Source organism: Formica exsecta, unplaced genomic scaffold (assembly GCF_003651465.1).
Source record: "Formica exsecta isolate Colony F162 unplaced genomic scaffold, ASM365146v1 scaffold1369, whole genome shotgun sequence".
Taxonomy (NCBI): Eukaryota; Metazoa; Arthropoda; class Insecta; order Hymenoptera; family Formicidae; genus Formica; species Formica exsecta.
In genome coordinates, this window is record NW_021848701.1 from 107,957 (window position 1) to 123,130 (window position 15,174).

At 33.4% G+C, this 15,174-nt stretch overlaps 2 protein-coding genes and 1 long non-coding RNA gene across 3 annotated transcripts in view; 1 reads left to right on the forward strand and 2 right to left on the reverse strand.

Moving 5' to 3' along the window:
• Positions 1-6,705, reverse strand: part of LOC115245904 — a 36,028-nt gene extending 29,323 nt beyond the window's left edge. The window contains exons 1-3 of the long non-coding RNA XR_003885617.1: positions 6,594-6,705; positions 6,115-6,319; positions 4,588-4,941 (exon numbers count right to left, since the gene is read on the reverse strand). This is a non-coding gene — a long non-coding RNA (uncharacterized LOC115245904). The remainder of the gene's footprint in view (positions 1-4,587; positions 4,942-6,114; positions 6,320-6,593) is intronic.
• Positions 6,706-6,758: 53 nt separating this feature from the next.
• Positions 6,759-11,662, forward strand: LOC115245903. The gene is made up of 5 exons (XM_029824399.1): positions 6,759-7,235; positions 8,598-8,914; positions 9,802-10,365; positions 10,625-10,961; positions 11,062-11,662. Exons 2-5 carry the CDS (start codon positions 8,705-8,707, stop codon positions 11,184-11,186), a joined length of 1,236 nt encoding a protein of 411 aa, XP_029680259.1. The 5' UTR covers positions 6,759-7,235; positions 8,598-8,704; the 3' UTR covers positions 11,187-11,662.
• A 2,026-nt stretch (positions 11,663-13,688) lies between these two features.
• On the reverse strand, positions 13,689-14,707 carry LOC115245902. Its single transcript, XM_029824398.1, has 3 exons — positions 14,489-14,707; positions 14,014-14,175; positions 13,689-13,925 (listed from the first exon to the last, which is right to left on the reverse strand). Exons 1-3 carry the CDS (start codon positions 14,553-14,555, stop codon positions 13,699-13,701), a joined length of 456 nt encoding a protein of 151 aa, XP_029680258.1. The 5' UTR covers positions 14,556-14,707; the 3' UTR covers positions 13,689-13,698.
• Positions 14,708-15,174: the final 467 nt, after the last annotated feature.

The following is a 15,174-nucleotide window of genomic DNA, read 5'->3' on the forward strand; positions in this document are numbered from 1 at the left end:
TGGGCGCAGATTGCCATATACTGGACGCTACTTGTCTACGATAATATGATTTATCTCGCCGAGAGTGTGTCTGGTCCCCTGGGAATGGCTGCCGAACGATAAATATCGACAAGCGCGCGATTGAATAAATCATCAACGATAGAACAGGAACCAGGACACTCGTTCGCCGCGGCAGACGGTTTCATAAATGGCAGTTTAAACTGGAAAGGGAAATGGTCCTGTTAGTTCTCTGCCAGAGCAGGACAAGAATTTCCTGCGTTTAATAGCCACAGTACTCTCCATGGTCGAAACGCGATTACGCAAAATTTATTTTCCGATATCGCTCCGCATCGCTCCGGCGAAACGACTTCGTTTAAGGACACAACGAAGACAACGACGGCATTCGTAAAAGTAAAGCGAGAGTGTAAAATCTAATCACACGCCCGGCGCGACTTTGCTTTGTCGAAATCGCTTCCTCGTCGCGAAAATCTCGTTCCCTATTTCCATTTGAAGAATGCAATCGGAGTTGGCGCTAATAGAATTTAAGGGCACGTCGGAATCGATTTACGTCCCCTTCATTCGGCTACGGTCGATGCTAATCCGTTTTGTCTGAAAATTTTGAAGATTCGGTTGGATGAAGTGTCGAAATTCACGACAATTTCCAGTATAAAAACAAAAATTACACATATGCTTTTTTTTTTCATGAACGTAAAATTTAAGGATTTTGACCTGTATCATAAATTATATTTGCGATCGGCCACAAAACGAGTAATTTTTTACGTTTCGATTTTCGAAAGCTGTTCCACATGATTGACAAACTACGAACGTATTTTATGAAACGCATTTTTGTATGCCAATCGTAATCGACAAAAATTTACATTCGTCGAGTTTGCCGCAGGATAGGTAGAAAATTAAAAAAGAGGATCTAAAAAGCCCTGCCACGTACGCGAAACGAATTGTATTTTTTCGCGTACCGCTAAATTGTGCCGATTCAGAATCTTGAAATACCTACAATAAATTGCAGAATCGCAAAAAGGGCAAACGCCAGTGACGAAACGAATTTCAATTGCCTCCTGGTGAATCAAAATGCTCCGTCGCAGTTGCCGCGTCGTGAGTAATGGTGGTTTGATTTAAAATTTCTCGATAAATGAAATCTCTATCTATATAGTGACGATTGATGATGCCAAGATTGTAGATTCGATGGACAGATGTCTATCATGAATAAATATTCATTTATATGTACGCATTGTTCATTCGCGAGACGTACAATCACGAATAGAATCTTTATTATTTGGCGTTTAACAAAAAAAAAGAAATAAATAAAACTAGCCGAATCGTTACTAATTATTAAAAATTGAAAATTTGCGTAATTATTAAAAATTGCAGTAACAAATGCAAAAGTGGAGTTGGAATAAAAAGAGAGAAAGGCCAGATTTTTAATGAAAGAACTCTCTTTAATAAGAATAATAAACCAACACAGTAAATACATACTGTCGCTAAATACGTTGCTGGCATTGGGAATGTAATCTTGATATGCGTGCTCATGAAACGATACATCTACAATCTCTGAGTGACAAACGGCGACACGCTTATGCATTCATATATTCATTACCGACATTCAGAAACTTCCGACCTCTTTCTCTGTCGTCGTATCGCGGAACTGGGACAAAGTGTCGTATACAGCAAGGTGAACACGACGAGGAAAGCGATATTAACAGGATTACGTTGAAAGCTATGCGAGGAATGCAAATAGATTGTGTTCTAATTAAAGTCGATGCGTTATCCCCGGATTCGTTCGATTATAAAATTCATTGATCGAAATAATGAGCATTTCTATTAACAAAATCATTCGTAACATAAATGCTGCCAAATAGACATGAGACAATTTTACAGATCAATTCATGCATCAATTATATACCGTTCATATATTACCTTCCTATAATTTAAAAAAAAAATCTTTTTTTTTATGTTATATAATAATAATATAATTATGTAATATAATATCATCATCATTTATTACATTTGTAACAAAGACAGAATTATCACCTTGTACACCTAACGTGCGATATGATCAAGAATAGAAAGGTGCTGCGAATGCGGTCTGCATAAAGTCCGGCGTTACAAAAGGGAATACGTAATGATGCACTTAAAAGGGTGCGCAGGGTCAAAGGGAAGGTTAAATATATCAAACTACGACTACGTGCGAGAAATACGTACAGGGAATTACGGAATATTTCGAAATCTGACTTTAATCTTCGCACTGTCAACGCGATACCAATTCGATATTACGGGAAATGTTCAAATAATTATTTTCGGATGATGTACGTTCTTTCTTTCTCTCTCCCTTTCTCTCTTTTTTTTTTTTTATTTTGAAAGTACTTGTTCAGTAGCGGAAGGCGTTATAATTGAATAATTTATCAGCGTCCGTGATGAGAAACGATTAGCTAAACTTCGACGTTACTTCCACCGGTTACCGAGGTGCCGCTTTCAAAGTGGGAGCTTAATACGAAGCTTCACAGGACGAAGTTGCGAGCTATACTTTTAAATTGCGCCGCGCAAAAGAGTTTATAATAAGGCGTACACCGAAGATTTACCGAGAGAAGAAGCACGAACTGTTGTCGATAGCGGAAGGTGCGGAGTTACGTTCATTAAATCATAAACGCGAAAATGGATAGTGCACATCAGGATCCAGATTTAAAGTTTTGCTCGCTACTGTTGCGAGAAGGGCGAGAAGGAAGTAACGTAAAAAAAAAAAAAAAAGAAGATAGGGATAGAGAAGGATGGTCTGGGAAGCGGTGCGGAACGAAAATGAGAAAGGTGAATGATATAAAGAGCGTGCGTGACTCTTTATTCCTGGGATATTTGCATTCATGAATCTCGTGACGCGGAAAAGCCGCAGACACATGCAGCATTCATCGTAATGCAGCGCGGATTACTAGCGCATAATGTGATTTCGCTATATCGGTTTTTTTCTTATTGTGCGACATATATTGAACATCACGCAGCTCTGCAGTAAATATAAATACAATTGCATGTTTACATTTAAAAAAAATACAAAAAGTTTCGCAAATGCGTGTTTCACATACATACATATATTAGCAAAAATTTTTTCTAATCCTCTTTTAAATATTAAAATTTATTATACTTTGTCCTCCCTCTCTCTCTCTCTCTCTGAATCGTTTTTTAAATTTCTTTTCATAAAATATGTATACTTGTATGTCGCGTAATGTAAATTAGTCGGTGTGAATGTTAGTGTAATACATGAATGCTCAGAAAAACTCATAAAAACGTCTGCTATGTCTTCCTATGTACAATAACGTGGCAGTGATCGATCAAGCTGAAAAATGCCAGGAACCACAGAAAACATATTTCGCTGAGACCGCACTAGAATTTTGCGAAATTTTACGACCGGAAGTTAAGCTGATCCGACGAAGACAAAGTTCAGGGCTATTACCCTTGTCGTCAGAACGTGACTTGAATAAGAACACATGTAAACGAAAAAAATGTATGATTTTCCGGATCATATGCTGCCTTTTATCTCCGAAAAGAAAAAATTATACATATTTTTTTTTTATATATTTATATGCAGATTATATTAGTATCTTGAAAAAAAAACCATTTAATATTATTTTATAGCTGTTAAACAGAAAAAAAGGAAATATATTCACGAATGTAAAACGTTCGTACTTCGATCATGTAATTCTGAGTCTCATAATAGCACTTTGCCATGGAAAATACTCAAACTCTTACGTAATATTATCATGCATAAATATTACATTATATAACTACATGTGATTAAATCTTCTTTTCCTGTTTTGAATCGTTTTTTTTTAAATTTCTTCGTACAAAATAATTTCAACAACGGAAACTATTTTTTCATTAATCATATATGTTGGAGCAGATTAATGTAGAAATAATAAGCGATATGGATATTAATTATAAGGAATAATCTGCAGAACAAATTTATTTTATATTTGTCAAATTGAAGTATATATCTGTGTGGTGCCATCTCACGATAAAGATGATAAGTATTTTTCAACTTATAATTAGATAAGTTATCTCTCTGTCTTTCTCTCGGTAATAGTAAATATTTAATATTACCCCTTTTGAAGCACATATTTAATATATACAAAATAAAATAAATTATATAGTCTCAGACAAATAAATTTTTTCGCCAACTTCTTCAAATAATATTAGTTTAATAGAACGATTGGCATTTTAGTTTATAAAATTAATTATTTCTTTTTATTTTTTAAAAAATGAAATCTAATATGTATTATATTTATTTAAATAATAGATGCAATAAATATAATTTAAAAACATATAATATGGCGTGCAAGACAAAAATTATTTAAACTTTTTTTTGCAAAGATAAATAATTAAACAATAAAAAAATTCACACGATATATTTTTTATTTATTATATTGTATTATTATATCTTCTTATTTACCATATGTATCTACATACATATATGTATATCTGTCTGATCCACTGATGATCATTTTTCATTTCTTTCGTTACAATTTTGCTAAAAATTATGCAATACTAATCTCTGCAAACTATCATCTAATACAAGATATGAAGAAATGAATAAAAAGAAATTCATACCTGATATGTAAAAAAATTCCCACCAAATATTTCTAAAATGTCACTTGGATATCACTCGCGAACATGCAACTCGCACAACCCGAAACACTCTCGCGAAATATCACTCTACGATCGAAAGTTTATCACGAGATATGTCGTATCGCGGCGCGGAAAGATTTTTTTGGCACAAATAAATCGAAATCGTTCAAAGTGTTTTCGATGTTGCGACGTCGCGTGTGCCATGGCGGTGCTGAACAGCTGTTCGTCAATCGTGGGGGTTGTTTGGTAGGAAGAAGGGTTGACCATCGTCCTTCATTGCCATCTATAGCAGGGTACCAGTAACTGCTGTCGTCTTTATATATCTCCGCTGTTTAACTTCCGCAGGAAATATCAATTTCTGAATTATTTAATTGTTTAATTTTACCTATTAATGTTAAATAATTTTGCTTTTTCTCTCATTACTGATATATTTATAATTAATAATTTTGTAGGATTGTCTATATATCTTTGTGCTATAAATTATTTCACTATGTATAGGACAATTTATAAATATATGTAACGCTTTTCTGAAGAAATTATAAATTGACATGTGATGGTAAATAGATAGAGATTCACTTCCCATAGATACAGTTCCTTTAATGTAAACATGGTGACAAATGTTGTTTAACTTCGAAGGCCGCGATATACCTGACAGAGCTATCCTTGCATATCATCACGTGCGATCAATACAATCCGATACGCATAGAACATAATTCGTCATGCGTATTTAAATATGCGTTTGAAATAATGTAGATGCACGTATGAATATGCGTTCTCTCGCAAAAATGGACAGGAGATATTGGATATTTAAATTTAATATTTTACAAAATAAATTTTAATCGCATAAATTAATTATTTATATTTTTATGATATATATTTTTAAACAACGAGGAATTTTTGATCGCGACACGTACCGTATTCCTGCGACACGCGTATGTTTAATGTATGTACGTTTAATGTCATCATATTCCAATGCAATTGTCGTAACTCATTTGTTATGCAACGCAATATTCTCTACCGCATTCTTTTAAACTGCCAACACGAGATTATCGTAAAATCACAATTAGTTTTTTCTACGCACCAAGATAAATAATCTTCTCCTATACAGCACATATTTTCTCTATAAGCTGCCAATCTTTTCTTCTCGTTTTAAATGTTATTTATCATACTTACGCACATAATTATCGTAGTAGTTCGCAAAAATTTATTGATTTATTAATTTTTCATCATTAATTAAATAACATGTAAAAAATATTTTCACGTTTTTTATCGTTTTTAATATATTATCTAAATTTTTATTCCGTAAATAAAGTAAATTTCCTACTCTTTTACAGAAAGAACGTCTTTATACTATATTATTAAAATTTTTATATCAATTTTAATATTAAAATCTTGTATCAAATATTTTTTATTATTTATTCTCATCTATTATTTTTTCTCGGATAAGGAGAATTGTGACTATTTACGGTCCTGTTTCTGTATACCCTCCTTCCATGTGGTTGTACTTACTCACGCAGAAGCGCCTGCACGTACATGCCTGTACACATACAGCAACGTGTAATATAAATGAGCGACCTTGCGAGCGCAACAGGCGTCACTTCACAAAACTACAACTCTACAGGGGCTACAGACGGGTATACGACGACGGCACAAGTAAATCCCCCTATTTTAGCGGCAACGGCCAGTTCTGTGTCAGTACCGTAGTTGCAGACCCCTGATTGGTTTCCAAAAATTCCCATGAAAATTAAAAAATTAAAATTAAATTGATTAAAACCATCTAATATAGATTACGCACGATAAGAGTAACCAATTTAATAATATATTAAGCAAAATCATAATTACAATTTTCATCTACGTTTTGTATGCAAAGATAGATGATGAAGAATATTAAAAAAATAGAAAACATTTGGTATGTGTTAAAAAAGTATTAATAATTTATATATATACGTGAAAAATATACATATTTCTTCGGCAAATCTCCTTCTTACGTTTGCTTACGTATATAATTGCCAACCATAACGGTGCCCATTGGAAGATACCTTCGGACGCCTTGCTATTATCCATCACTGTAAACCGGCGTCGTGCTGGCCTCTTATAAAGGGAACCCACGCGAGAGCAAGCTGCATACCACGGCGACGCGTCGCGCGCAACCGAAGTCGAACTGTCACGACGCTGCAACAACGATCGCACGCGCGCATTCGCCTGTGAAGCCATTCATGGGACCCCGCGAGTTTCGTTGATGATTGCAATGACGTAGTTGGTCTCGGGTACGTTGTGATACGCAGTGGATATTACGAGCGCGTGCGACCGATACCGAGTGCGAGCGACTGCGTGCGCGGTGAAAGCTCTCTCGGCGAATTCCTCCTCGCGATCGATGATGATGCGTGTTCGCGTTTTGGTGACCATGGGATCGAGCGTCTAACATCGTTGGCCATCGACGGGAAGATTCATCGCGGGTGGATATCTCGAGACGTCACCAGTCGCGGACCCGCCAGGCGTGCATCCGCGCCGACATCGCTCCTCGCCGGATAGCAACTATTCTCTTCCTGCTTACTTGAGAGATCTCGATCTACCGTTCAGACTTGGGTCGCTGCAGCAATTTGCTCCGAATCGGTGGAATCGCGATTATGGTACAATTTTTACTTCTTCGCATATACTACGAATGCGTACCGTTATTGACTTACGTTATTGATCGCCTTTGATATTACGACATTAATGTATCGCGCGTGGAATAAGTTATCTGACAGAGAATAATTAGATATTTTCCTGAAATTCGAAATCGTCACGCACCGAATTAGATGTGAATAAAGTAACAGATTATTTTCTATCATTATATGCTTCTCTCTGATAAGCAACTATCTTGCATTAATTAACAAATCATGAATAGACATTATACTGTTGCTATACATATATTTACCGTTGTTTAAATTTTAACGACCTGCTCCAAGTAGCATGTTTGGAATGCATGATATTATCGGAGAGAAATTTTATTCGATTTATGCACAAAATAGAACAGAATAGAAAAATAACCTAATAAAAAATAGAAGTTGTTGCCGTTGTTTTTTCTTTACTTCAGATGACACATACCGAGCATTAAAGTCTCTATTAAGAAGATGAGAGATACTAGGCGTCTATCGCGTTTGGCATATTAAATCTCATTAATGACGTGATAATCGAGGTCGGCGTCGCTACGATCTCGGTGGTAAACGTGATTTTCTTCGCGGCATTCCGCGATCGTATAGCGGGTCACGCGATTGCTCGAGATCAATCGACGGGGCGAGGTCTTTTTTTTTCTTCATGGGGAAAGTTCGATCATTTGCTCGTTTCTTCGACATTCTCTCGGACATCCTGTTTCTGTGCGAACGCGGTTTTATTGCATCGAGAACGAAAGGATCGGTATGGGCTGTTGCCGGAACAGCTGATAATCACCTGTTGTCGATAATAGAAGTATTACATTGCTTAATGAGAGAAAGCACGCTCTTTACGACCGAGAAGTCTTAAGATCGGCAGATTTGTCCAAGTTAGAAGAATCATACAAAATATAGCAATATTTCTCTAAACTTTATTTTTCTGAATTAATTCATCTTTTATAAAATTTATAAATTTATCTTCAATATTGAAATGAGTTGTAAAATATTCGTAGGATGTATAGTCGATATTAAAATGATTGAGACGCCTTCTCTTCTTATCAAAGCTGATAAGAATGCTTAATAAAGCGTTAAAGTAATTATAAAGCGGGATATTATATTATACGTTTCAATAACCAGAGTATTACCATGTATTTACTATGTGATAATAATAAAAATAGAGAACTCTTTTTAACGAACACGGGAATTCTTGTCGCTGACTGTAGCAAATAAAATTTTTGCGTCGAGATTCATATCTCTAGACTATCGAAAGATATAGCGTCGCGTTATATATGCACGCATATTAATAGCACACCTTTAGCGTGCAGCTGATTGGCGTAAAGTGCTCACGATAGAATTTTGCAGCGTGCACGGACAACGTTACCGAGTCCTCGGTGATCAACCGTTATCTGAACGATCGCTCATTTGCCGATAAGCTGTAATTGGGATTTCGAGAGGACAATCGCGCGACCATGGCGCTGGCCAAGCTCAGGAATTTCATCGACAACAATCTAAAGACGGTGTCCACAACACCGTTGGATCGCACGGTAAATTTGGAGCCGGAGATCGGTATTAGGATCGTACACTCGCCGAACGATAAAGCGCTCCACGTCACTGTTCTCGGTGCCAGACACTTGCCGCAGAACTTTGGCTTCACCAGAGTCAACAGCTACGTCGTAAAGGTAAAGTAAACGTGGCTTGAGAATGTGGATCGATCAAACAAGAGGCGCGTACGTCTCGTCAATAGCACGTATATATTCTCGATGCACATTTAGCTCTGTGTATCAATTGAATCTATAAATTTGATGTAATAATAATTTATTCGATCTTATTTCGTATATATAATCGTTTTTATCTGCATTAATAAAATAACAATGTTTTTTCGGAAAATACGCGTCGCAGAAATGCTAACACTTTTAACACTTAACGAAGCATACTGCAAGATCGTGCTTCGTTTCGCTTCGCTGTGCTTTGAATTACACATAAGGCGCTAGTCGAAGAAGCTCTTGGATGTTATCTATGATTACGTAATACCACGAACCACGAGAATATCGTATTATAGATATGTGCAGGCATTGACTGTAGTATTTTTATTCACTATTCCTTCTGGCATCGTCGCGCGAATCAAACGGCATATCGTTTATATATATACATACATTTATATCTATCTATCTGCATTTTCTATATATATACAAAAAATCATTTAAATATTTTTGCATATTTCTAGAATATAATTTCTGGAATACGTGGTATATATGGATCTTTAATGAAATTCACCGATAACATCGTAACTTGATCTCATTATTTATATCGCTGGAAGAAAATTGAGTTATAGATAGAATGTAAATTACTAAAATTAATTGAAAAAATATCTTATATCTTATATTTCAATAATAATTTATCTTAACTAAAAAAAATAAAAAAATAAAAATGTATCTCAATTTTATTGCTTGCCTATCTTATTAACTCTTGTTTGATCCATATATATTTTAAAACTTGAGCAATAAAAGTAAAAGCAAATTAAAATATTATCATCGAAAAAAGTAATTTCAAGGTTTAACTTCTCTAGGTAAAGCTGATACCTGGCAAGGAAAAGTTCGAGACTACTACGAAAAATGAATCCTGGCCACAATGGAACGAGGGATTTACTTTTCTCTTGCGCAAAGAAATCAAGCAAAAATTTGGCAAATCGAAGGTCGTCGAAGAGGAAATCAACGGATCCAGATTCGTCGTCGCGACTCTCTTCGCGGTTCTCGAAGACAAACCGCTGATAGCGACTGAAAAAAAAGATTCGGATAAGGAAAAAACATCGCCTACTAAGGGAGAATCGGCGAAGAAGGGTGGAAAGAAGAAGGAGGGTCAGGGTGGTTCTACCGAAAATCAGGAATCCACCAAGAACAAGCTTCTCAGCCAATTTTTTTGCAAAGGTCCCGATAAGCTCGCGGAATCTACGGTTTCGGAGAGAAAAGCTTATGACAAGAGACGAACCATTGGCGCGACAACGATTCCGCTCGATCCGAAAAATTTTGTTTGCAAGCCACCGAAATCGAAACATACCAGTGATGTATCTACGGGAGATTTATGGAAACCGTTGCGACCAATCGCAAGTGGTATCATAGGTGCCGAGGAAAGAGTAGGTTTTTACAGTTTCATAAAAATTGTGCAGTAATACCGTCGCATAAGCAAAATCATTAAAATTATATTTAATATTTTTCTTTAATTTAAGAAAAGTTATAACGTCATCTTACATATTTTAATGAAAATATGGATGTGCATTTATTATTTTCTAAAAATACTGATATCGTTCTTCGTGATATGCTGTGTATTATTTACTGTATTCTTTACATCTATTTAATTTTATTAAAATATTACATGAAGCAATATTATTTCAGAAGGAGAACAAAAAGGGACAAGTCGAATTATCATTATGTCTATCGAAAGGTGAGAAAGACGAAGATAGCGGCGGACAGCTGATACTGTCTCTACACCGTCTGAGATGTTCGCTTCAGACGATGCACGAGCACGAGGGTCTGAAAGGACAAATGTATTTGAAAATGTCGGTTGTCGATAATGGACGAGTAACACACTTTTGGAAGAGCGATCGATTTGCGCCGACGGTATCCACGAAATTTTCGCCGGACGCGGCGAGAGTCGTCGCCGACAATCCGTACAAAGGAGCGCTCAATGACGTGAGCTTTGTTATAAAGTTCGTCTCGAAGAATAAAATGGGTAAAAAAAAACCAATACAAATTTTATCTTTATTGTGATATAAAATATCATAATGTATGTAATCGTATAATTTTATTACATAATTATATTTATGTCTTAGGCAAGAAAACTCCCGTAGGCCACTTTGTAATCGGCCCTGACGTTGGAGGAGCTTACGGCGAACAATGGAAGCAAGCTCTAGCGAAACCAGGGCAAGAGATAACGAAATGGCAAGCGTTTGAATAAAAATGTGGCGTACGAGTAGTAACCTATTCAACACGACGAAGATCACTGCACTACGTACTTTCCTTTTAGATATCTAGAGACATCGCAGGGAAAATGAGAGCGCTATATACGTGCGTCATAAATATTTGAGATATTGATCGATAAAGCTATTCCAAAGAATACCATAGAATACGTACGTGTACGAATTCGAAGATTATTATAAACGTGTGCATCTCTTAATACGTACATTTATATTTCAGAATCTGTTGCTGATTTTACACAAGAAAAAATCGTTTATAAAAAAATAATTTTAGGTTTTTATCTTTATATAAATTGCACAGATTCTTCATATATAAACTCTTTGTCAATTTTGACCGTCCGTAAAAGAAAGAACTGAATATACTTTTGCCCCAAATTCGATCAATGTAACCGTCCGTAAAGTAAGTAAGAATTACCGTCTAATACATATATGTATAGTTAAAAAAAAAAAAAAATAATCGTAATGCTACAAGTACAACATATCATACTTTGTAAGACGCGAAAATATAAGCTCATCATGTTACGTTAGTATTAAGTGATATTTTTTGTTGACACTATAGAATTTTTATAAAAATAACAATTTCTATAATTTATATAAATTAAGACAATCAAGAAGCATTATATTAACCGCCTATAAAAACGTACTTTGAGAAAACATATACTTTTTTAGTAAAATGATAACATAAAAAATCTAAACTATAGTTTTATATATACTTGCTCATATTTATTACCACGCTGATTATAAAAGAAGCAAACGACTAATATTTGAAATCGATGTATTGGCAAAATTAAAAGCCATTTTATTCCGCTAATTATTATTTATACACAAATTTGATAATATAAAGAATTTTATATAAATGATAAAACGACGTAGCAATCGTAAAATATATCTCTATAATTAAATATATCTCTTTAAAGATGTTGAGTTTTAATTAGTTAGTATTTTTATATCTTAAATAATTGTCACTTAACAACACATGCACAACACATTATTTCGTACATATGTTTAAAACATGTTTTTTATTTGTTTATTATTTGCAAAATAGTAAATATATCTTTATATTTGTAAATATACTTTTTTATTATATATATGCATATAAAGACAATTTTTTATTCATTCTTTTTATCGTGAATATAACAAAATAAGTTTTTCAAGTTTCATATTCTCTTAATGTGGCTCGGGTAATTTAAATTGTATATTTTTAAATAGTTTTAATACTTTCTTTAAATGTATTTACAACTCAATATAAAAGTATACCGTAAAAGAAAATAGCTAAGAAAATGTTAAAATGTTTAGAACATCAAACATAGTATGATAAAAAAAATATCTTTTCTGTTCATCTTTATATAAGTATTTCTTTTATAATAATATACTTATATAATATTAATAATATTTTAATGAATATTTGTATTGTACATAATTGACACTAAAATCAACACATTATTTCATACATATATTTAAAACATATTTTTTTCTTTTTTATTATATGTAGATCAAAAATATCTTTATATTTTTTAAGTATACTTAATTATATAGTAAATGTATGTCGAGACAAGTTTCTATTAATTTCCTATTGTGAATGTAACAAAATCAATAAGTTTTTCAGGTTTCATGTTTATCAAGACAATATCTCTATTTTCCGATTCAAAAATTATTTTATTGTCTGCATTCCATACACCCATTTGACAAATTCGTAGAAATTTTTAAGTAATAATGTATTAAATGTTTCATATGAGTGAAGTACGACAGTAAAAATGTTATGAATAATGCCTTGTTTGTATCGCGTACGGCAGTGTAAAAACTATATATTACTAAAGAATTATGTACAAAAATAATAAAAAAATGGCAAAATACCATGTTAAAACTAAATGGACCGTACAATTAATGGACGGATAATTAATGGACGGTTTTATCTATTTGATCACTAATATCTATATATAAGATTATGTTATAATAGTAAACTATTCGAATATTCGTAAAATTTATAATTTGTACTCTAATATAAAAATGGAAAAAGTTTTAGGCAAATATACATTTTTTTATATATATATGTAGCAATAGAGAAATATATATATATATATATATATATATATTTCTATAAAATATTTATATATATTTTTATTTATAAAATATTGCTTGCCAAGGTAAATGCTACTGACTTACTGGAAGTTATTTCTTCTTATAAATAGTTTTACAAAATTTTCATTACCTCTTTATAATAAGGCACACAACAGGCACTTAATTTCTTTTCCCATAAAAAATTATAAAAATTACAAAATTACATTGTAAACAGACTAGATAGGTAATACGTAGTACCTATCAATATGTTTAATTGTTTAAGTTTATCTTCTTTTCAAGTTTGATGTGTAAAAAAATGAGAAGAACATTTAATAAGTACAAGTAAAATCTTGAACTGTGAACATACTAAAATCTTAACTATCCAGTGAATCAGATTTGTTACAAATCTCTGGTTAGAATCTTGGTTTTTTTTTTTTAAACAATGAATATGTATCGAACGGTTGTTATCAAACCGATTAACAAAAGCAGCCAATTTCCATATTGATATGGCGCCGAATTGCAACCGTCTTTACTATTACATGTACAATATTCCATAAATATATTATATGTTCCAGTTCTCATTAAACAAAATCGTTCGTCACCTGCAATCCCGGGTTCTCCCATATAAGCGCAGCTACGAAAATATCTCCATTCACTATGAACTGTAAACAAAAATTTATGCAAAACATAGGGTGTAACCATAAAATTGATGAGCCACAGGTTTATGTTTTATATTTTAAGATGTATGACCTTTTTGACGAATTTTGCGGCACATTGTCGGCTTTACACCTGGCAAATGCTCCAGTTCACCTGATAGTTTACAATCTGTCATAGGTACAGTGGTATTGTCAAACGGATCCCCGCATTTTGGATCCGTGTCTGACCTGCATTCCCAACATTTAATAGAAAGGCCTGAAAATTGCGATAAAATCCAACATATTATTTATAACTATAAATACATACTTTCCTTAATTAAGTTATAAAGGCTGTATTTATTTAAATACAACCTAGTATATAATTTATTTCTACAAAATAGAGGTTAGGAATATATCGGTGATATAAAATCCTTATCAAAGTTATGCGCAAAGTTCTGTAAGAATATCGATAAATACATACATGCATAAAGTACGTATTCGTGTACCCTGGATCTTTAAGAAGGTTATTTGAAGGTTCTATAAGAATTAATTAGAATCTATATATTCTTTAGATAACTGACTTAATATACCTTCTTGGACGCAGCAAATTAGGAGAAACACTGTCGCGAGAAAATACAAACGAATCCCATCGGCCATTTCGGAAAAAAAACGTGATATATGTCTTGTATTTTTACTTAACGAAAACTCCACACGCGAGAGATTCAATGCCTCCAAACTACTGCAAACATTCTCTACATACTCTATATGTCCACGCCTATAATCGACACAACTGACCGCATGCTGCGCTGTCGCTCGATTATACCGGGTATCTCAAATATTCTGAATAAATTCCCTTTCCCTGGAAAAGTCTCAGGCAATGATGGCTCATAAATTTATTATAAATTTCTCTTTCCATTGAATGCCTATTGAAACACACAATTACCGAAAAACTACCAATTATTGAAAGAATATCAATTTTTAGAAAGTATCAAATAGCCATGCAAATTAAAATATTTTTAATATTGTAAATAAATATTAAAATTAATATTTGTTTTCTTATTATATAATAAATATGCCTTCTGAAGTCATTATTATATTGAAACCACTCTATACATCTACGTCAATAATTATTTAATTATCACAATTACTTGCATCGCAGCCGCTTATAAAGCGTGTCTTACAAATAAGTAATCTCTGTAAATTCATATTTACTACCGATATTTCATTATATTATCTTTGAGCGATTGATCAATATTATTCGAAAAATATTAAAGGA

What these genes read in the sequence shown, in the direction of transcription:
- LOC115245902 (XM_029824398.1), bottom strand. Translation starts at nt 14,555, where the DNA reads ATGGCCGATGGGATTCGTTTGTATTTTCTCGCGACAGTGTTTCTCCTA. An exon ending in AATTTGCTGCGTCCAAGAAG is followed by an intron (nt 14,176 to 14,488) that starts GTATATTAAGTC and finishes CGCAATTTTCAG; the next exon opens with GCCTTTCTATTAAATGTTGG. An exon ending in CCGCAAAATTCGTCAAAAAG is followed by an intron (nt 13,926 to 14,013) that starts GTCATACATCTT and finishes TTTTGTTTACAG; the next exon opens with TTCATAGTGAATGGAGATAT.
- LOC115245903 (XM_029824399.1), top strand. Translation starts at nt 8,705, where the DNA reads ATGGCGCTGGCCAAGCTCAGGAATTTCATCGACAACAATCTAAAGACG. An exon ending in TCAACAGCTACGTCGTAAAG is followed by an intron (nt 8,915 to 9,801) that starts GTAAAGTAAACG and finishes TAACTTCTCTAG; the next exon opens with GTAAAGCTGATACCTGGCAA. An exon ending in TCATAGGTGCCGAGGAAAGA is followed by an intron (nt 10,366 to 10,624) that starts GTAGGTTTTTAC and finishes ATATTATTTCAG; the next exon opens with AAGGAGAACAAAAAGGGACA.